At 43.5% G+C, this 20,857-nt stretch overlaps 1 protein-coding gene across 9 annotated transcripts in view; it reads left to right on the top strand.

The window, feature by feature from the left end:
• Positions 1 to 18,636, top strand: part of LOC140520913 (mucin-16-like) — a 38,361-nt gene extending 19,725 nt beyond the window's left edge. For 7 of the 9 annotated variants that reach the window (XM_072635384.1, XM_072635405.1, XM_072635419.1 and 4 more), the window contains 18 exons: positions 53 to 120; positions 3,729 to 3,895; positions 4,281 to 4,322; positions 4,593 to 4,637; positions 5,556 to 5,680; positions 5,782 to 5,849; positions 6,182 to 6,354; positions 7,057 to 7,092; positions 9,842 to 9,966; positions 10,070 to 10,137; positions 10,869 to 11,041; positions 13,063 to 13,098; positions 14,747 to 14,812; positions 15,049 to 15,170; positions 15,276 to 15,343; positions 15,774 to 15,946; positions 17,552 to 17,587; positions 18,290 to 18,636. In XM_072635384.1, coding sequence (XP_072491485.1) covers positions 53 to 120; positions 3,729 to 3,895; positions 4,281 to 4,322; positions 4,593 to 4,637; positions 5,556 to 5,680; positions 5,782 to 5,849; positions 6,182 to 6,354; positions 7,057 to 7,092; positions 9,842 to 9,966; positions 10,070 to 10,137; positions 10,869 to 11,041; positions 13,063 to 13,098; positions 14,747 to 14,812; positions 15,049 to 15,170; positions 15,276 to 15,343; positions 15,774 to 15,946; positions 17,552 to 17,587; positions 18,290 to 18,531 — 1,833 coding nt within the window. In that variant the 3' untranslated portion in view covers positions 18,532 to 18,636. The remainder of the gene's footprint in view (positions 1 to 52; positions 121 to 3,728; positions 3,896 to 4,280; positions 4,323 to 4,592; positions 4,638 to 5,555; positions 5,681 to 5,781; positions 5,850 to 6,181; positions 6,355 to 7,056; positions 7,093 to 9,841; positions 9,967 to 10,069; positions 10,138 to 10,868; positions 11,042 to 13,062; positions 13,099 to 14,746; positions 14,813 to 15,048; positions 15,171 to 15,275; positions 15,344 to 15,773; positions 15,947 to 17,551; positions 17,588 to 18,289) is intronic. The other 2 variants (XM_072635426.1, XM_072635436.1) reach the window with 2 other exon arrangements.
• Positions 18,637 to 20,857: the final 2,221 nt, after the last annotated feature.

The raw sequence follows: 20,857 nt of genomic DNA, 5'->3' as shown, positions 1-20,857 counted from the left end.
CCTGCAGCCCCATATGTCCAGGGGCTCCCTCAATCTCTGTCTTGCTTTTCAGGTCGGAGCAATATTTGAAAAGAGCTGCATTGCCTTCCATTTCTCTGGTTGCAAGCTGAAGTCATTAAGGTAAGGACACTGAGGGAGATGGGCCCAGGTTGTCAGGGAAACAGATGATGCCTGGTGCAGTTCTTCCTTTTTGTTGGGTCTATGGTCACTTTTTGGATAACACCAGGAAGACTACTGCCAGTACCAGAGGCTGTCCCACCACGATTTGCTTCAAGAAGCTTTGGGTTGCTTCCCAGCAGCAGCGCTAGGTAGCTATTCTCAAGACAAAACAGGCCCTGACCTCAAGGAGTTGGCATTGTGGTGGCGCTGAGGGGATACAATGTATGACCTAAATACATGGTGAGTTGAGGAGAGAGAGGACACTGACAACTGAGAGGATTCAGGGAAGGTTTTCTATTGGTGGTATCATAGCTGCGTTCCTTGAAGGGGAGACTAAGGAGTCCAAGAGCATCTTGAAGAGGGAGTGCAATCCAGGCATGGGAGACATCTTATGCAAAAGCACCATGCAACATCTGAGTTCAAGGTACAGCTGGTAGGCCAGTCTTCTGCAAGTGCCAAGTGAGCAGTATGTACATCGCTCTGGAACACAGGACTGAAGAAGGCAAATCGAGAAGGATTTTAAAGGTCAGGTGGAGGAGTTTTTAATTCACATTAGAGGCAATAAGGAGCCACTAGACATTTGGGTTGTAAGAGAGTGACATAGTGAGAGATGTGTCTTAGGGAGATTATTTTGGCAGGCATGGGAAAGATGGATGGATAGAAGAGAGGAGGAGTCGGTGATGAATTGGGAGGGTAGGAGGCACTGCAAGCAAAGAGAGGAAGTGGGAGGTTATTGGAAGCTTCCAGGTCAGGGTTGTTGATATGGGCCTTTGTGTGAACAAATGTGAAAGATACTAAAGGAAATCAAGGAGCCAATAAACTGGTTATGGGAGCTGAGGTAGAGGGAAGAAATTGTAACAGAGACAGAGATTTGAAACCTGGTGATTGGTAAGATGGTGGTGGCTTTCACAAAATTACGGAAGTCTGGAAGAGGGACAGGCTTATGGAGGGGGCAGTGGAAATGGAAGAGATACCAAGTTCCATCTTGGTTATATTGGGTTTTGAGATACCACCAGGACACAGAGGTGGAAAGAATGACTTCCCCTTAGTTCACCTAAAGGCCAGTTTAGCACATATCAAAAGTGAATTTTACCCAGAGCAATGCACACGTACATGCGCACACATACACACACAAACACACACACACACACACACACACACACACTAAAACACACACACGCACAAACACACGAGACAAATGGCTAAAGTCTATGGGCATACAATTTTCAAGTTGTACGTAGTCAGTCAGAAAAGTATCCATGGATGGTAACAGTCAGAAGAGATGTAATTTAAACCATATGGAAGGATCGAGTCAAGGTAATGAAAATGGCAGAAATAACTAAATGACACTCAAATTTGTGGAGAAAGGGGAATACCTGTTCTCTGATATTTCAGTTGTGAAACTGCAGAATATTTTTGGAGCACAGATCACCCATTCATAGTAAAAGTAGGAGAAACGATCAGATTCTTCACATGGATAGCAAATAAAACTGTTCTATAGAACATCAGCCAAGCAGCTTGCACATGCTCATAAGGACTAGGTTCCTTGGCCCATCTTCCTATTATATTATGTTTTAGAAAGGAGTTCCAAGAATTCATATGAAGATTAGGAATGGTCCTGTCTGGTGAAATTCGACAAGTCATCCTGGTGGAAGAAGGGATAAGCGTTAGTGTGGAAAGTAGCTGCTGTGTCCTACCTCCTGGAAGCAGTGGAGCTACATATGCTCAAGCTGTGTCCCCCAGGTCTCACCTGTCTCTACTATGCCCCTGCCTTCCATTTCTCCCATAAGGGGCTAGAGATTTCGTCAGTTATGCCTTGCAATAAGAGTTAGCTCAGTTTTAGCTTAGGGATAATATAATGGGCCTCATTTTCACATGGTCCTTTTCTCTGCTATTTTATGCACTTTGTATAAGAAAATTGCCTTTAATTCCAATGACTTGTAATAGCTAATATCCCACTCCATTCAGGAATTTCCTCACATTCAGGGATTTGACTCTGCTTTCATTGGAGTTTTCTGTATTTCCCCTAGTGCCTGGCCTATTTATATTTGGAACAAAATCAAGGTAGACAAAAGAGTTAGGTAGCAGAATTAATCAGAGCTCCATAACTCTTTATACTGTATAGGCAGATAAAAAAAGAGTAGACCTTTAGGAAGGCACGTTCAATCCTTGCAACTTTTGGTTAGAATTCTCTGTTCTGAGGTCTGTACAGGAACTCAGTGACCTACCTTGAGATTTCCCTTCTCTAACAGAATCTCTTCTTTCACTTCCCTTATTTGCCTCTCATTGCTGTGTCGCCTTTTCCCCCCACCTCAACTTATTAACGTCTGCACATGGCTACAGACGCTATCTCCCTACTTTTTCTTGTTCTGTCTGTCTCTCTGTCTGTCACTCCCTTTCTCTCCCTTTCACTTCTCCCCATTTCCCTTTCCCCCTCTCCCTGTCCCTTTTGCTACCTCACTTCCCCATTCTCTGCCCTTTCATTTTCCTAGGCTCCTTCTCTTTTTCTAACTCTTTCTCTCACTCCTTCTCCCCTTCTCTCCTTCTTTTCCTTCCTCCTCCTCTTCTCCTCCTCCTCCTCTCATTCACTCTTTCTCTTTCTCTCATTTCCCTCTCCTCCTCCACTTTCCTCTCTTACTCTCTTCCCTTCCTCTCACATTCTGCCTCCTGTTCTTTCACTCTTCTTTCTATATTTCCCCTCTTCCTCCCCTCCCCATCTTTTACTCTGTCTTTCCATTTCCTTTCTCTGTCTCAGCCACAGCCCCTCTACCTCTTGGTCACATGTTGCCTCTCCCGCTCAACGATTACAAGAGTCCAATTATGTTCACACCTGTGAGGGAATGGTATTCCCTCTGAACTACAAAGTTCTGTGTGCCATCCAGTTCTCAGCACTGTAGTAGATGAGGAAGAATAAGAATCTCCCACAAATGAACTTCTGAAGACCCAGAAGGTGAAACAGTTCCACAGAGGCAGCAAAATGGCAATTGTTCAAAGAGCTGGAAGTGGATGCACAAGGAGCTAACCAACTAGCTTGGATAATTAAGAAGTTACTTACAAAATATGTGAGTGTTGAAAGATGGTCCACAGAGGAGTGAACAGGAAGATTATAACAATATCAGAGTCTTGCAGAAGTTGTGTCTGGAGTGCTAGTGCTGCTCATCTTGATTCCATTATATCCATTATATTCCAGAGGTTGCCTGTTTTAGTGGGTAGCGAGTAGGCCCCAAGAGTCAAGAAGACCTGGGCTCAAGTCCCCTCTCTTGACACCAGGTGATTGTGTGAGCCTGGGCAAATCATCAAATTTCCCCAGGCAACCATCTGAGTATATGTTGCAGGGAAGGTGCTGACAGGCCTTACTCAAGAAAGGTCTATGCCTTTCCCTACCCTCAACCCCTTAAATCAATAAAGTGATAGTTCTACCAAACACTTCTTTTACAATCAAGAATTATTCTAAAATAAACCTGAAATAATTTGCGGCGCATTGATGGTCCCTTCTCACTGCACCTAACTTTGGCATGCCCATGAGAAGCCAGATATTTGACAGTCCTTACCAATGTGTCCTTCAACAGGTCTGTGAAGAAAGGCACTGGCGTGCATCTACTTTGTGCCTATTGGAATGTCCCCACCATTCCAGTCCTGGACGAAAGGAGGATGTACCATGATTTTCGCAGTCAGACATGCAAAATTACAAGACTGGGTCCCTACACCCTCGACAGGAAAAGCCTGTACATCAATGGTGAGCAGTAATTCTGTCCAGGACATATAGTTCTTTAACCTCCATGCTTGGCCCCACTCCTCTTAAGCACTCACCTGTCAAAGCAATCTTCCGTTCCTTGGAGGATCCAGCTTTGCCTGGAGGGCACCTACTTACTGAAAGTACTTTCCTCTGATGCGCTCAGAGTCTGAGGGGTAGCCAAGGCCCCACAGGACCCTAGATGGGCAAAGGGACTTCTGACCTGGGAACTACTTTCTGAAATGCTTCCTCTTAGCTGATGACCCATATGTTTTCAATTGCTTTGCTTTCAGATGCTCTCTCATGTTGCTCTTTCACACTTTCTCAAAATCTCTTGGTCCTTCCAAACATGGCTGTTTTCTCTGTCTCTCTCTCTCTCACTCTGTAGGTTACAACTATAGGGTGTCCCTGTTCTCCTGCGTAAGCTGTTGTGAGTATTCTTATCCTAGTATCAAAGAGAGAACACCCCTTGTCCTTACCGACCCTGTTCTCCCAGCATATTAGGAAGGCAAGAATGGACCACGAGTGTACTAGTGAGAGGAAGGCATAATGTCCCCCTCCTTCTCAGGATGCAGTCTTCACCGCTTGACTCAGTACCCTATCCAAATGAAGTCTCTTTTCCTTGTTTGTCACAGTCCCTTCCCCTCCTTGTCACATGGACATTGGGTCCACAGTGTTCATTCATGATATTTCTCTTCAGTTCCAGTAACATCCAGGAGGCCAAATCCAAGTTCAGTTTGCACAGGTAAGGTCTGCTTCCACCTTTGATCCCTTCTCTGGAAGCTTTTGCTTTCATTTGGCTAGGAGACTGAGAGAGAGGGGATTTTAGGATCTTAGGCTGTCCTGGCAGGAGAATTCCAGGTCATCTAGTCTAGTCTGAGTTCTGCCATCATTTTGAGTTGAGGACACTGAAGCCCAGAGCCATGTAGATAGCAAGGGGGACAGGCAGGATGGGAACCCATGTCTCCTTTCTCCAAATACAATATTATTCTGTTGCCTTGTGTGAGCAGAAGAATAGTTTTATGGCTCAAGGTTTCCTAAAGGATTCATTCATTTATTCAGGTTGCTGAGTTTTCCTTGCACGAAAGAATAGGACATTTTCAGGTCAGTGTCCTTAAAGATGAGGGTGATTGTTTTCATGATGATTTTCTTAGAAAACATGCCTCCACATATTCAGTATTTGGCAGTTGTTAGAAGTGTGGAAAAGAAAAAACACAACAAAATATGAGTTTGCAAATACATTGAAGTATCAAAGAAGCAAAGCTCGGTGGTAGAACCATGGAGAACCATTCTGCTGCTTCTGAAGATAGAGATGTAATGGCTTATGTATGTAGCCTCCAGAGACAGTCATCATTATCATCATCTATCATGTATATAGTGCTTTCACAAGGCACTTTACAGACACTACATCACTGGGATGAATAGTTCCCAAGCCCACACGTGGGCATTTCAATCCTCCTTCATAGTAACCTTGCTTCATCATGATGCTGACAGATGGGAGAGGCTGAACCAAGTTTGGAGGGTTACAGGTTGCCTCAGGGATGCGGTGAATAGGGCCAGGTTACTGACTTTTCCTCCCAAGTACATTGCAATGGGGTGTCCCTGACTGTGCTGAATGACGCACATTGAGCATTTCAGACATCTCTCACTCTCTTTCTTGTAGCTCCGGACTGCAGATTTGAGTTCTTCACCCTCAAGTTCACCATCACCAACTTGATCTATACATGTGAAATGGGCCAGGTGGGCTCAAGTCAATTCTATGGCACAGAGAGTGTCCTCAAGTTCCTGGTGAGACATGACTCCTTCCGTTCCGCTTGGCCCAGCTGCTTTCCTCGTCCTTTGGTATAGAGGCTTGATCTTGAAATCCGACTGTCTCCTTTCACTTCCAGCTCAGGTGCTTGATGGCCAAAACCAGCATTGCTTCTGTTTATTGCGGCTGCAGACTAACCTCGCTCAGGTGAGATCCCTGGGAGTCACTGGCCTCATGAATCACGGTACCCAGTTGGTGCCCTTCAGAAAGGAGATTTCTCCAACCCGCTGTGTTGTGGGTCCAGGTCGATTTTCCAGTTCCTCATTGAATCGATCCACGTCTCCTTGCCACATCATCTCAGGGAGGTGAATCAGACTTGGAAAATTGGCAGTTCCCCACAAAAGTCTCCCTTTTCAGTCTCTTCTACTTCAGGGTTTACCTCAGCCTTCTCAGGGGTGCTGTTCCTACTTGCAAAATTCTTATCAGACTTATCAGTCCCATTTTGGGCTTCTGATGCCCATTTTTGTCTCCTTTCCCAGGCCTTGGAAAGAAGCAACAGGAACTGGAGTTGGTGTCACTTGTGCATGTTGGAGAGATGCAGACAGCCCCATCCTGCAGAAAGAACAACTTTATTGGGAGCTGAGAAATCACACCTGCAATATGACGAAACTGGGGTCCTACATGCTGGATGAGAGAAGTCTTTTTCTCGATGGTGAGTACAGAGCTTTGCACTTAGTAAGTCGTTGTTAAATGCTTTTTCATTCACCCATTCATTCATTCATTCATCTAGCCATGCATCCGTGTATCCATTCATTCATCTTCCCATGGCTAGTAGCCCAGGTCTGCAAATGAAGCTCTGTAATTTCGTTCCTTATTTCAAGGGATTGGTGCATGTGTTCCAATTCACACTCTCTCACTTTCAAGGGTCAGATTTCTTTCTCTTCCTTTGCCAGGTTCTAGGGAAGCTACAACCTGACCCAGACTCCTTTCATGCTTCTTCTTGGAAAGGTGTGGGTTCTCTGAGATGTATTAAGCCAGTACACAGCTAGCGACTAATCTGTCAATGAGCTCTTTGGAGGGGAGGCAATTTCTCTGCTGCCTGAAGTACAACCAATCCCTGACATGGATCTTCTTCCCTTTCAGAAGAGCACAAGCTGGGGCAGCTGGGTGGTGCAGTGCGGAGAGAAACAGTGCAGCAATCAGGACGAGCTGACTTCAAATCTCACGTCAGACACTTGACACTCACTAGCTGTGTGACCTTGGTCAAGTCACTTAACCCCAATGACCTCATCCTGGGTCATCTCCAGTCATCCTGATGAATATCTGGTCACTGGATTCAGACGGCTCTGGAGGAGAAGTGAGGCTGGTGAAAACTTTCCTCACAACGTGATTCTTTCTTTCTTTCTCTCTCCAGATGACAATTATCTGACCTTGGACTCCACCAAAAACTGTAAGTCTACAGTACATCAACATCTCCAGCCTTCTAAGGTCCCTATTGGGAAGGAAACAGCTCATTCACTCTACCCCTCAGCCCCAGCACTGTGTTCAGGCCTAGATAGAGAGGAACAGGGAAGGAAGGGTGGGTGTGTGCATAGAAATCTCTTGCTGGATCTTTCCTGTTTCTGCTTCTAGCACCATTATTCTCTTGATTCCTTAAGATTTAGTTCTGGGCCTCAGTTCACCTTGGGCTGACCAAGCTTAGGAGTGAGTTGACCACAAAACCTCACCTGAGTCATGGAGATGAATTCCTCAAGGTTCCCAGAGGCCTCTAATATCCTTCTCAAAATACTCTCATGGTGCTATGTTCTAGCGGGTTCCCCTGAGATTGCAGGATAGAATAGAGGGAGCATTCCAAAGCTGGAGTGAGGAGGTTTTGTTTCAAATCCTGATCCCAGTATGCTTTGTCACCCTTCACAAATCACTTACACTCTCTGAACCTCAGTTTCTTTAGCTGTCCAAGGAGAGTCATAGTGCTTGCTGTGGCTCCAGGTTGTGAGGAAGGGGCTTTGTCAATCTTAACTTGCCACAGAACTCTTGGTGGTGCTGCTGGTTGTCATTACTGTTCTCATTTGTCATATTCCCCAAGGCGCACCCCTTGGCTCTTCATTATTCTAAGTACGAAACTCGTTTGGAACGCTCTTTGAAAGACATCGGAGCTTTAATTTCCTCTCTGTCCTAAAGATCTGAAAAGTGTCCCTTGTTTTCCCGTGAATTCGAATTGTACAACACAAAGTTCATCTGTCCATTTTCACTTGATCACGTTAGTGCTGCCCAAAGCAGTATTTCCAGTTTGTACTCTGACTCATTTCTTCCGTATCCACTAATTGCCCTGTCATTGATTTGACTGCTGTATCCTTTACCTAGGCATCCACCTAAGAAGCCATCTCTGATTCTTCGATCTGCTTCTCCTCTACCCAATCAGTCACATGGATTCTTCTGAAAAATTTCATCTAAGATCTAGTCCTTCCCCATCGCCACTAACAACATGTAGTAGTCTGGGTTCTCAGAGTTGGACTCCTGGATTGCTGCATCAACTTGGAACATAGCTTTTCTGCCTCTAAGCTTTTCCTCCTTCCAACCCATTTAACATGTACTCCAATATTTCAATACTTACAAGTGTTTTCTTAACATTTCCCACGGGTAACAAACATTATTCCAAATGATGGAAGAACAAAGAAAAAGGGAAAATAATCCCTACCCTTAACAAGCTTACAATGGGTGAGTCATCAGGAGCAACATGCTGCAGCCTAATAATCTCTGACATATATCTTTCCATTGTGGTACACCTGCAGTTGTGTCCTCCCCAAATTGTGTTGTTCCATGGCAGCGTTACTCTTGTAAAGGAATGGCCTTTTGTTCATGGACTAGATTGGCAGCATTCAAAGTATTACATAACTGCCCAGAAGCAAGCTAGCCAGCTCCTTCTTCCTATTTGCTGCAGCATACAAGCCAGTCACCATATGATATAAATAGAATCTATTTCTTGAACCGGAGCTTTTACCCCGATATGCTGCAGAATTGAACAAACCAAACACAACACCTAACCTGGGCAATGGGTCACTCAAAGGACTCAAAGCTGTCCTGATGCTCAAGATACTTTTTCGATAAGAATCTTTTGAAAAAACCCTGGCTCCCGAACCATCATCCAAGGCTGATTGTCTGCTGCTTGCTCAGTGAAATGTAGCTACTTAGTGACCATTTCTGTGCAGGATAATGGGTGTAGCTCTTTGTTAGGCTAGACCTCAGCCACCGAGCAACCTGTTAATGAGTTAATGAGTCAGATCCACAGTTATACCTAGTTGGCACAGCAAACAACTTTCAGGTCAAGTTGTTCGTTTTTGGAAATCTTTCGCTTGCTGCATAATGGCAGTTCCTCCACTACCACCTGATATTTGAATGATTTTCCCAGTAAGTTTCATTCAGCTCCTATCTTACCATAGCTGTATGGCCATTTATACTTCTGGGATTGACTTTGAAAGATTGGAAGACACAAGGAGGAGCTGGGCACATTTTGCCAGCTCTCCTACAGTTTCAGTCAAATTGCTGCTCTTCCTACATCACAATGTCTCATGCTCACCATATCCAGCTGAAGCCTTTTGCACTGGCTTTGCAGAATTTTCTTTGTCAGGCCCATCTATGTATCTAATGTAGTCAACGCCACTTTCCCAAAGTCAGACTTATCTCCCCTAATTGCTTTTTGTAGACTTGAGTCAGTCTATTCCCCTACCTTGGCTGTGGCTTTCTTTTCCTCAAATTAAGCGGTTGGAGTAGATAAGCAAGGAAATGCGGTTCCTTCCAGCGCTTATAGGTTATGAATCTTTATTGCCCTCTGAATAGTTCATGCTTGGTTCTGAGCTTGGAGGGTGTAAGAAGTTCTGTTAGGAGTGCTACGACCACATCATATCCAAACTTTGAATTTACTTCTGCGTACATCCTAGGCCACATTACGATGTCAACGATGCATATTGTATCCTTTCTACGTATTAGTTTTAGGTCTATGCCTGAGGATCAGAGGGGCCAAGTGACTTGCCAATGTTCACCAAGCTAATAAGTTTTGGAGGTAAAACCAGGTCTTCCTGACTTCAAAGCCAGTCACTGAGCCAGTACGACTACTCCTTTACTCCACGCACTCTTAAGAGGCACGAGACAAATATGCCTCCAGTTGAAAACCTGGGCTTCTCTCTCCCTCCCTCTTATAGCCATGGAACCCAGCCTGAAGTGTTTCACCCTGAAGCTGACCATCACCAGCCTCCGGTATTTGGCAGACATGAGCTGTCCGAACTCAATCCAATTCAATATCGTAGACACCATGATGCAGCATCTGGTGAGACTGCCTGCTTCCAGCCACCCTGCCGAGCTGCCCTAATATCTTGAACATCCACCTGACATACTCACCATTTGTTTCTCTTTGTTTCTTTTTTGACCAGATTGGCCACTCATTCAAAAACACCACCTTTGGTTCCCTGTACTCTGCATGCAAAGTGACTGAACTCAGGTAAGGCTGCCAAGCTGGGGACTTGCAAGTGAGTCTCCTGGGAGAGAGCTCTACGTTTGAAGCACAGACTTCAAAGCTTCACTGTACATTGACTCACACATTCTGTTTCCTCTAGTTTCATGCTAGCCCTGTCAAAAGGAATCTCTTCTCCTTTCTCTCCCCGTCCTTTAGAAGACATATATTTTAGGATTTCTATCTAGAGCCAGTTCTACACCTCACATGCATCAATCCATTCAGCGAAATGCATGTAGTATCAGCGAGATTCTGTGAACAGTGGCAGGCACTGGGGTCAGAAAAGCAAAACAAAAACAAATGTCTTCCTCTCCCCCAATAAAACCACCAAACAATCTTTTTCCTCAACGAGCTTACATTCATTTGGGGGAGTCACTATAATCTGATCACAATTTTGGCTATGCCTGGAGTTCTTTCTTGCTTCTATTACCCCCAATTCCATTGGATTCAGAAGAGCTGAATTCAAATTCCAGCTTTAATGCCAGTGTCTTTGAACATGGATGAGTAACGTGACTTACCTTTTCTGAATTTCTCCATCTGTAGAACACAGAAGAGAGTACTCATACCATATTCTTGATAAAGTTGCTTGAAGGGAGCGCTTTGCAATGTCACTACAGAAATGACAATTATCATTACTGTTTTCCTCATTGAAAAATAATCATAAAAAATTGTGTCCCTACCACTCTTTCTCAGTTTATCCAGAGTATCTGTTTTCCTAGGCCTGTGAAGAAAGGATCACAGACAGCTGTAGATGCCATCTGCACGTGTCTCCCATTTGCCAGCAGCACTCATCTAGATGCCAAGCAGATTTTCCACGAGCTGAGCAACCAAACTCGTGGTATCCGGCTACTGGGCCACTACTCCCTCGACAAAGATAGTCTCTACATCAATGGTAAGCAGTCTCATGGAAGGAAGTCTTAACATCTATCTCTGCCTCTGTCTCTTCTCTTCCTCCTCTCTTTTAATCTGAACGTTCGCCTTTCCTTCTGACGCTTCTGCTATGAACAAGGTTCTAATCTCATGCAGCAATTCAGAAGAGAGAAAGACAGACTCTAGAGACCTTACCTGTTCCTCTACGGAGACCTTTCCTCTGAGTTTGTGAGTTTCTTGACATCTGACGGAAACTATACAGAGCATTCCTTGGTCCTGTCTTCTTCAACCTTTTTCTCAATGGCTTAGAGAGATACGTAGATGGAAACCAATTATTGATACCGTGAGACTAGGCGAGAAAGGGTCATTGATGTGTTGCGTAGAACCAGAATCCAGAAAGCTGAGACAATGTGACAAATTTGACCAGGTAACTTTTAATAGAAATAAATGCAAAATTCTACGTGAGGATAGAACAGGGAAAACATTATGTCCTTTAACAATTTCTGGGAAGATGCTGCTGGAGCTCTTGTTGAGCTACAGTCAGCAGTTTAATGTGCCAACAAGAAACTCTCTGGCCCTGTGAGTCTATGTGGAAAGAATTCTAGTGTCTTGGACTAATTTGTTTGTAGTCCTAGTTTTTGGGTTTGTTAATTGAATATTTTATTTTCTTCACCTACTCCATGTAAAGAAGCATGTTTCCCATTTGTTTTGGTTTTTGTTTTTTACAAAAGTTCCAGATTTTCTCTCACTCTCTTCCCCCTATTCTCATTGGGAAGGCAAGCAATATTGATATAGCTTTATCGAAATCTTCCGTGCCCCAGAAGAAAACAGAGAGGAAGGGAAGAAGAGATGGAAGGGTATGAGAGAAGGGAGGGCAGATTGTGGGAAGGGGCAATCAGAAAGCACGCTGTCTTTGGGTGTTCAGAAGGGAGGGATGGGGGGAATAATTGGAATTCAAAATGTTGTGGAAGTCAATGTTAAGAAGCAAAAGTAAAGTGATTAATTATTGGAAAAAAATAATAACTAGTGGAAGAAGGAAATGGATAAGCAATCCATTTTGTTTGCCAAGAAAACATCCGGATGGGATGATGAAGAGTCTCACAAAATTGAAAACTGACTGAACAGTAATTGTTATCATTGTGCCTCTGACAGCAATGTGAGGTGACTAGAGAAAGATGGTTAGCATTGTATTTTTTTGGAATTTTCCCACAGCACCAACTAGCTCAATAAAGGCATGTTGAATTCATTTGAACAGTGGCAGAAAGGATTCAAAATTAGGATTATTCTTTGAAGTTTTTGAGAAGAGAGAACCTTCTCTCTCCAAGAAAAAAAGAGAAGACATTGTTCAGATCTTACCCTTGGACACTTACTAGCTGGGTGACCTTGAAGAAATCCTTGTCATAATGAAAATGACCTTCTAATAATGATAATAACAATAGCATTTCTATAACACTGACAATGTTGGGTCATTTGGTCCTCTCAATAGTCCTGTGAGGTAGGTTCTACCGTAGTTCTAATTTTCCATATGAGGAAACTGAGACTGAATGAGGTTAAACCAAAGAAGCAAGGGCCTGAGGGAGGAATCCGACTCAGTGTCCCTGACACCAAGTCCATCAACAATCCAATCCTTTAGCATCTCAGAGCTTCAGTTTCTTCATCTGGAGAAGGAAGGGTGTGCATTGGAAAGCCTATGACGACCCTTTCTATTCTTTATGTGTGATCCTAAGCTTTCCATCAAGCCAGGAGTGGAAGGAGAGGAGCTACCATTTCCACTTTCCTATACACCAAAGGAGAAAGAATGCCTTATTTCAGGCACTTACTTATGCTTTGTCTTATTCTCATTCCTCACAACCTGCAAGCTTCCCATTCCTATCTCGTCCTGGTGTGATAGGGTTCTCCTCCAAGAAGCAGCTTTTTCTCATAAGTGATCAGGTGCAGCAGAGCTGATCCACTTTACCTATGTTATTCAGTATGAGAATTCCTTTCTGTTCTTTTCTGCCATGATGTATTCATGACCCTCATTGTCAACCTTTTTGTTTCCAGGTTATAATGAACCTGGTCCAGATCTACCCAGTGTTGGTAAGTATGTGGGCACTCTCATCTCATAATCTTGAGCCATCTGGGAGCACTGAACCTTACTCCTTTCTTGACCCCTAAAGTTGGAGGCCAGTGCCTTTGCCATGCCCAAGTCCCTGACCCTGGAGGCCATTTTCAGGTGATATGAGAAAGGAATCCAAGATATAGAGTTAGCATGTTTCCGTAAATCATGGGAAACAAAGACCTCCTGTCACTGGAGGTCTTCAAATGTCAGCTAAAGGGCAAGTTCTCAGGGATACTGGAGTGTGCATGTGTTCTTCAATTAGATTTCCTCTCAGCATGATTTTAGTTCTGATATAATAGGATTTGGTGAAACTGTGAAGAAAAGACTGAAATGTAGGGAAAAGGCACTCAAGATCCTTTGAGTCTCCCTTGCCATGCAAAAATGGCTTCCTGTTTCATCACTCGCCCTTCCTTGGCTCGAAACTGGGTGGAGATGACTTGTTAAGCTGTCTTCACCATCAGTCAATGATGCACCAAACATTGCTTAACTTCCATCTATGTATCAATCTCTGAACTCGGTGCTCAGAGTAGAGGGTGAAAAAATGTGGGAATCTTTGTTCGGAAGGGGGTTTACATTCTGTTGTGGGGGAATCCAGAGCCTCTGTCTGAGATAGCATGGTGAAAACTTAGCAAAGCATCCCCACGAGATGGTCAAGGGGATTAACAGTGGACCTCACCTCTTTTAGAGAGATATTCTAAAGGAGAACTCATAATGGTATTTAGGAAGTATTCCGAAGTGTCACTGGAGCTCATAGTGTCACCAGCTCGGCACCTTAGCCATGGCCTTCTGAAAGATTACTTCTGTAATAGCCCAGGCAGCACAGGCAACTAGAAATACCCATCCACCTTCAATCATGTAGTGATTTGTCAAACACTTATTTGACATCTCCTACAGGGGGAACCCGGAATTAATAACCCCATGACAATTGAGTTGATCTGAAAGAGTTTTAAGACACAATAGTTTCTGTCACGTTTCAGTGTCAGTATTTCTTTCTTTTTTGACACCTTTTGGCGTCAAACCCCATTCTGTCATCATTTGTGACTCTCCAGGCATCTTTAGGGCCTGCAGCCCACGCAGGTAGAAAATCAGCAAGATTAGGATGCTAGGTGATGTCCACTGGGTCCCCCATGGAAGCTGCTTAAAGAATGTGATTAGGAAAATGAAAATGGCCACGATCCTTAAAAATCACCTCCTTCCAAATGAGCGAATCAGAATCTGAGACTTGGTGCATCATCTTGGGTGGGGGACAGTGACCTTGGTATGTTGGATATTGCAAGGCTCTCCCCTCATTAATCCTCACATACACTGAAGAAAGAAGGATATGAATTTCTGGCAGTTGATTTAACAGCTTCTCAAGAAATACTCCCATAGTTCTAGGAAATGAGTCCATGTTTCCCATTCAAAACCTAAAAGAAGTGAAGACCTGGACCATTCTAAACAAGAAGCACACAGCTTGACAAGTTTGTCAGGAGAAGCCCATTTTTCAAATATCTGTTTCCACTGCTTTAACTCCTCCCCAAAGCATTCTGTGACTACATCCAGGTGTTCACTTTTCTCCCACATCCACTATGAAATTGTCCACAGTGTCTTTATCAGTAATTTCCACTCTTCATGATTTTTCCTCAGTTCCTGTGAGAACCAGTTACCCTGCAGACACCTCTCTGACCCCATCACAATCCTCCACTTCCTCAGGTAAAAAGAATGCGGCTGATAGGCATTCCCAGGAGTATCATTGTGTGCATAACTAGAAAAGGGGAAGAACAACTGTGGGGACATAGGCAAGGAAAAGAGAGGAAGTGGTTAGGGATTCCTTGATGTGAATGTCAGTGGGCCATGGAGTATGAGATTGCCCTCCAGGAAAGCGTAAGACAGTACAAGACATGCCCAGGATTCAGGGCTGGATCTTTTGTTTCCTTCCTCTGTAACAGCCGGTGACAACATGACATTTTTACCCATCCGCTTTACCATCACGAACTTACGCTACATGGAAGGCATGGATGACCATAGCTCTGGCATTTTCAATAACATCCAGAGAATGCTTCGTCGCGTGGTGAGATTTCACAGGCCCTGTCCAGACCCATTCCTGCATAGCAAGCTTCTCCACCGTGGGGGCTGAAAATCTGGTTATTCATTCCCCTTCTTATTTCCTTCACAGTTCAAACCCTTGTTCGGGGAAAGCAGCATTGCTTCCTCCTATGATGGATGCCAAGTGGTGGCCCTGAGGTGAGACCTGAGAAGAAGTTGTCAGGCCCACACATCATCTCCCATGATGCCCCCAGTTTCATGGCTAAGGTGCAGGGTGGGTGGACAACAGAAGCACTGTCTCCATGGACGGTCCATTTCCTCCTTTTTCAAATCTGAGCAGGATTTCCTACCCATTCTCTTCCTTCCAGAGTCCTTAGGAAAGTGATTCCCCTTGTGTGTCGTGATTGGGAATAAATGCTGGCTTGTGGAAATACATTTCTCAAGTGGGAGTTGTGTGGCTGCACAGGCAAACTCCCCACACAAGGAATGGGCATGTTTCCACCATCAAGGATTCCGTATCAGCCTTTGTGATGGCAGGAAATCTCAGCTGAACTGTCCCCAATGTCTCCTAGAAGTAATTTTCTCAGCATCGAAACTCAGGAACCTCAGCATTTGTTTCCTTCCACAGATCTCTCAAGGGTGGCTCAAAAACTGGAGTGGAAGTTGTGTGCAACTTTCAAGGGGGGCCGACCAATCCCTCCTTAGACAAATACAAGGCATATTGGGAGCTGAGCAAACAGACTGAGGGTATCAGCAGACTGGGCCCCTACATTGTGGAAAAGGAAAGTTTCTACCTTGATGGTGAGATTCCTCACTGGCACAACCATTGATCTCTTTCCCTCCAGCATAAGCTTTGTAATGAGACCATAGTCCCAACATTCCTATCTTTTCCCTTGATTCCCCACTTAGATTCAGGCCATCTCTCCCACCCCAGCCCCACCCCAGCAGCTCATGTTCTCACTCTTCCCTTGTTCATCCACTTGCACTCAATCAGCCGTACCCATGCCTATTTCCTGGTTACCTTAAGCCATTCTTTCTCTTTGTCTGACTTTTTTCATTTGCTGCCCACTCTTGAACTCTGCTTTTGATCCTGTTATATGTAATGTTTTTAGCCATCAATCGTGTAGAATCGTAGATGGCAGAAAATAGACAAAGGATAGACAAGTAGAAGTGTTGGGTGGTCAATAATAGAAGGCAGAAAATAAACTCCACAAAAATTAGAAAGGTGCATCACATCTAAGAACCTGACATTTAACCAACGTAAGGCCAAAATATGGATGCAGAGTTACCCAGTAATCTGGCTGACCAGAGGGTGATGGGGACATGACCAGAAAGGATTCATGTTGCGAAGACACCAATTAGATTTCATGAAGGTAAATCCAGAGACTGTAAAGAGGAAGATGCTAGTTCCCTTATCATCTGGCCTTATCAGCCCTTGATGATAGTAATCTGTTGTGATCTGAGGATCCAGCCTTCAGAAAGAACATATATAGACAGAAAATGGCCATGATGGGAAATTGAAATGATGTGATAAGAAGATTGCTTCAAGGAACTTGAGGTATTTAGTCAGATGAAAGAGGTATAAAGATTGTCTTCAAACATTCCAGTACCTCTCATGGGGCATATTATATAAGATGCTTCTACTTGGCCTCAGCAGAATGTTAAGGAAGGCGTGAAAATTCCTGTGTCAAAATACTCATGTGAGTATTGATACTCACATGAAAGCAAATTGTTCTCATTGATTAATGCAGTGGACACCCATTCACAGAAGGTTTCCATGCTTAGGCTAAATCACATTTTGCTGGGAGTGGAACGGAATGAGTACATCTACAGGAAGCTTGGACCACAAGGAATGAAAAAGCTTTTGAAGTGGTACCTTTTGTCTATAAGCGTTCTTCCATGCTCTTAGAGATGAATGGGTTAGACAGTAGGGGGCTTGAATTCCTACCGAGTTTCTGCAAGCCAGGAAAAGGCAAAAATGAAAGGGATCAGGGCTCTTGGATCCATCTAAATCTCAGAAGATTGAAGGGTCCTTCTTACTTCTATCCTCATGTAAGAACTTCATGGAACAGATTACGGAAGGGCCCTGAAGAATTGCACTCTCCTCCCTTAAGGATATAACAGGAGAACTCAGACTCTGCCGTTCACGTCATGGCTAAGGTTCAGGGTGCACAAACAGGAAAGGCCATTCCCCATATCCAGCGTCCATGTCCTCCATTTACAAATCTGAAGATGTTTTCATTCCCAGTCTCTTTATTCGTGTCCTCAGGAATGCCATTCCTCTTCTCTTTCATGATTTGGCACAAATGAAATGTTGACAGCTCTTGCTCTCATCTTTGGGTCTCTCCCATTTCCTCTTCCTTCGTTTCTGATCTTCCCTTCATTATATCTTATTTTGCTTTACAGGTTGTAATGAACACCATCCCTTACAGCTCTTCACCAGTAAGTGTCTTGATATCCAAATCAACTTGCAGTCTTCTGTTCCTTCCACTGAAGTTAACTCTGTAGGCTTTACCAAGAAATTCTCCACACCATAGTAAATTTCCCAGCAATAGAAATCATTGTGAACACTCAAGATGTTAAGAATGCATTAGAAGAGGGTTAGATGGTCTCTGAGGGCTTTCCCTGAAGAAAATGTCCCAGGTTGTATAGAAATGGGCTCTCCATCCTTCTGGACCTTTGTGATCCAGAGACACTCTTTCATTTTCTGGGATTCTAGGTCTCTCTCTGAGGTTGCATGGTGATACCTTAGCAAGGCATGCGCATGGAATGGTCAGGGGAATTAGCAGGGTAAATCAACTCTTTCAGAGAGATTTTCTGAGGGAAAGTCATGATGGTGTCCATTGTACCACTGAATACCTCTTTTTCTTGGAGTGTCATCAGCAGGACCCATTAGACATGTCCTTATAAAAGGCTCCTCCTGTGTGGCCCCAGGCAGCTAAGTCAACCTGAAGTGCCTGTCCAGATTCACTCATTTATTGATACTTTCTTCATTCTTTCATTTTTCAAACACTTATTATGTATCCCCTACATGTGCAACTCTGAGTTAATAACCATATACCAATTGGAATGATCACAAAGAGTTATAGGACACAGTGGTGTTGGGCAGTATGCAATGTCAATACTTCTTCTTCATTTTTACAGCAGTTCCTGATCCCAATGCATCATCAGTCCCAACTCTCAAGGAACCCTCAGGTCCTCCATCCTCCAGAGGTAGAAAATCAGCAACATTAGGCGACTATCCATTAGATCCCACATGGAAGCTATGTAGAGAATATGATTGTGATAAGAAAGTTAAGAACCTTGCGTTAAATATGAAGAATCACCTCATTCTAAGAAAACCCTTCCAAACAAAGATAAAGCAGTACCTGAAACACAGGGTATAACATCTTGTGTGAGGGAGGGTGACCCTCAAAGACCTCCTCCCAAACGCATGTGCACATATACCCACACAGAAGACAGGACATAAATTTCCTGCTGTGGAGTGAATGACTAAGTACATATACATATATATACATATATATACATATATATACACACACACACACACACATGTGTATATCATTTACATCTTTATATATATAACATACATATATATTTATAGATAAAGATAGATATATTTATATATATTTATATCTATATCTATGTATATATCTATATATATGTATATATACATGTGATTTGTTTCCACATGGGCATCCATGTATCTAAGCAATTAGCTACCATTCATGAATCAGTCAATATGTCACTCTGTCCTCCTTGGAATGTTTTGACAGCTTGATGCACTGCCACAAATTCAGCATATTGACCCCTTCCACCTGTGCAAGGACTTTCCAATATCCACCTAGTACTTGGCTTAGAGGCTACCGCTTTCCAGTGTATTCTGAGGCCCTAATATTCTGCTGCACCATCAGTAAACTCTTCCTTTCCCTTTTCTTCAGTTAATCCTTCTAATCCCTCATTCCATTTTGCCAAGGGTTATACCAACTTTTGCTATGGTTCGGAGGGTATATCATTTCCCTTAGTGGGTATGTTTGCTATTCATTCATAGAGGGTTGATTTAAATGTATTTTGAACATAGCATTTCCAATGACTTGTCCAATTCTTTGAGAAGCTGGTGTAATCATTACCCAGGTCTTGAATCCATTTGCCAGCATTAATGTTACCCCATGAGTCAAAGTCAGTTGTCCAGTCTCTACCAAAGCCCAACAGGCAGCTAACCACTGCTTTTCAAAAGGGGTGTATTGAATGCCAGAAGAAAGGAGTTTCCTAGACAAAAATCCAAAGGGCACATTTCAGACAGGTTGAATATGCCATAAATCAAGGCTCAATTGTATCGTGGTCTATGCTTCCACAAAAGCGTTACTTTGTTCAAGTGACCAAGCGCCAATTCAGTGTTTTTTATTGTAATCTTCTATAAGGGTTCAAATTTTGTTCTTGATGTGGTACATGATGTCCCCAATATCCAAATAATCCTTGAAACTTTTGGGCCTCTATCTTATTGGTGCAGATGGAAAAATTCTGAATCTCTTGTCAGGTTTGTGGGAGGTGTCAACCCCCTTTTCCTTTATGTACCCCTCAAATCTTCCAAGTTCAGTTAGCTCTTGAAACTTTGCACGGTTAATTTCCAAATTTTATCCCCTGGAATCCTGTCCATGGTGCCAAATGATTCGCTAAGGCAGTGTTTACGGTACTGGGGGTAACTGTGAATATACTGGCATAGTTGTCAATTGCAAAGTGTAACAGATGCTCCATAGAGAAGGTAGAAAAAAAACATTGATTGGGACCTCAGAAAGCCACGTTCCCAAACCACCAAGCAACACCATGTATAGTAACCAAGAAGTCAATACACATGATGGCAAAGAATTTTTCGTTTAAATTACGATTATTCAGGTACAGAGGGCAAGCTTAGTATGCATTTCCTCAGGAGTGTCTTACTGTATTTTCCTAGCAGATGAGAGGCATAGGCAAGGGAGGTTGAGGAAATGGTAGGGGTACCTTGAAATGGATGTTATTGAGGCCAGGGATTACCAGTTTTCCTTCCATGACAAGATAAGAATAGATTTGTCAGTACATCTATTTGTTCGATGTGCCCAGAGTTCAGACATGGATATTTTTTCCTCTTCTACAATAGCTGGTGTAAACAGCCTGCAGCCTTTACCATTCAACTTCATCAGGACCAGCTTGTCCTACCAAGACCACATGGATCACCCTGGTTCTGCCTATTTGTGTTCCATCAAAAGGACCTTGCAGCAGCTGGTGAGATTTCTCAGTCCCTACCCTGACCTTGGGATGCTCTAATGGACAAAAGCATTGGTTCTGGAGAGATAGGACACTGGGTTCAAATACGTTGTCTGGTGCTTCTTGCCTGTGTTACCTTGGGCTAATTATCTAATCTCCCTGAGCCTCAGGTTTCCTCATCTGTGAAATTAGGATAGCAAAGTCAGAATAAACGAATGAATGAATGAGTCTTTCATAATCAAGTGCATACTGTGTGCTGGACAGTTTGCTAAGTACTGGGAATACAGATACAAGTGAAGAAGACCATCCAAGCCTTCAAGGAGCTTGAATTCTAAGGGGCCCGGAAGGGGTTGAAGACAGCACATTAAGGCAATGTGGAAAATCAGCAGATTATATATTCCAGATTGCATTGTGTCACAGTGTATGAGAAATGTCCTAAGGCTCTGGTTCCGGGGATGATAAGGTGAAAGC

Source organism: Notamacropus eugenii, chromosome 1 (genome assembly GCF_028372415.1).
Source record: "Notamacropus eugenii isolate mMacEug1 chromosome 1, mMacEug1.pri_v2, whole genome shotgun sequence".
Lineage (NCBI taxonomy): Eukaryota > Metazoa > Chordata > Mammalia > Diprotodontia > Macropodidae > Notamacropus > Notamacropus eugenii.
Note: the sequence above shows the minus strand (reverse complement) of the source record. Positions and strands in the feature narration are given on the sequence as shown.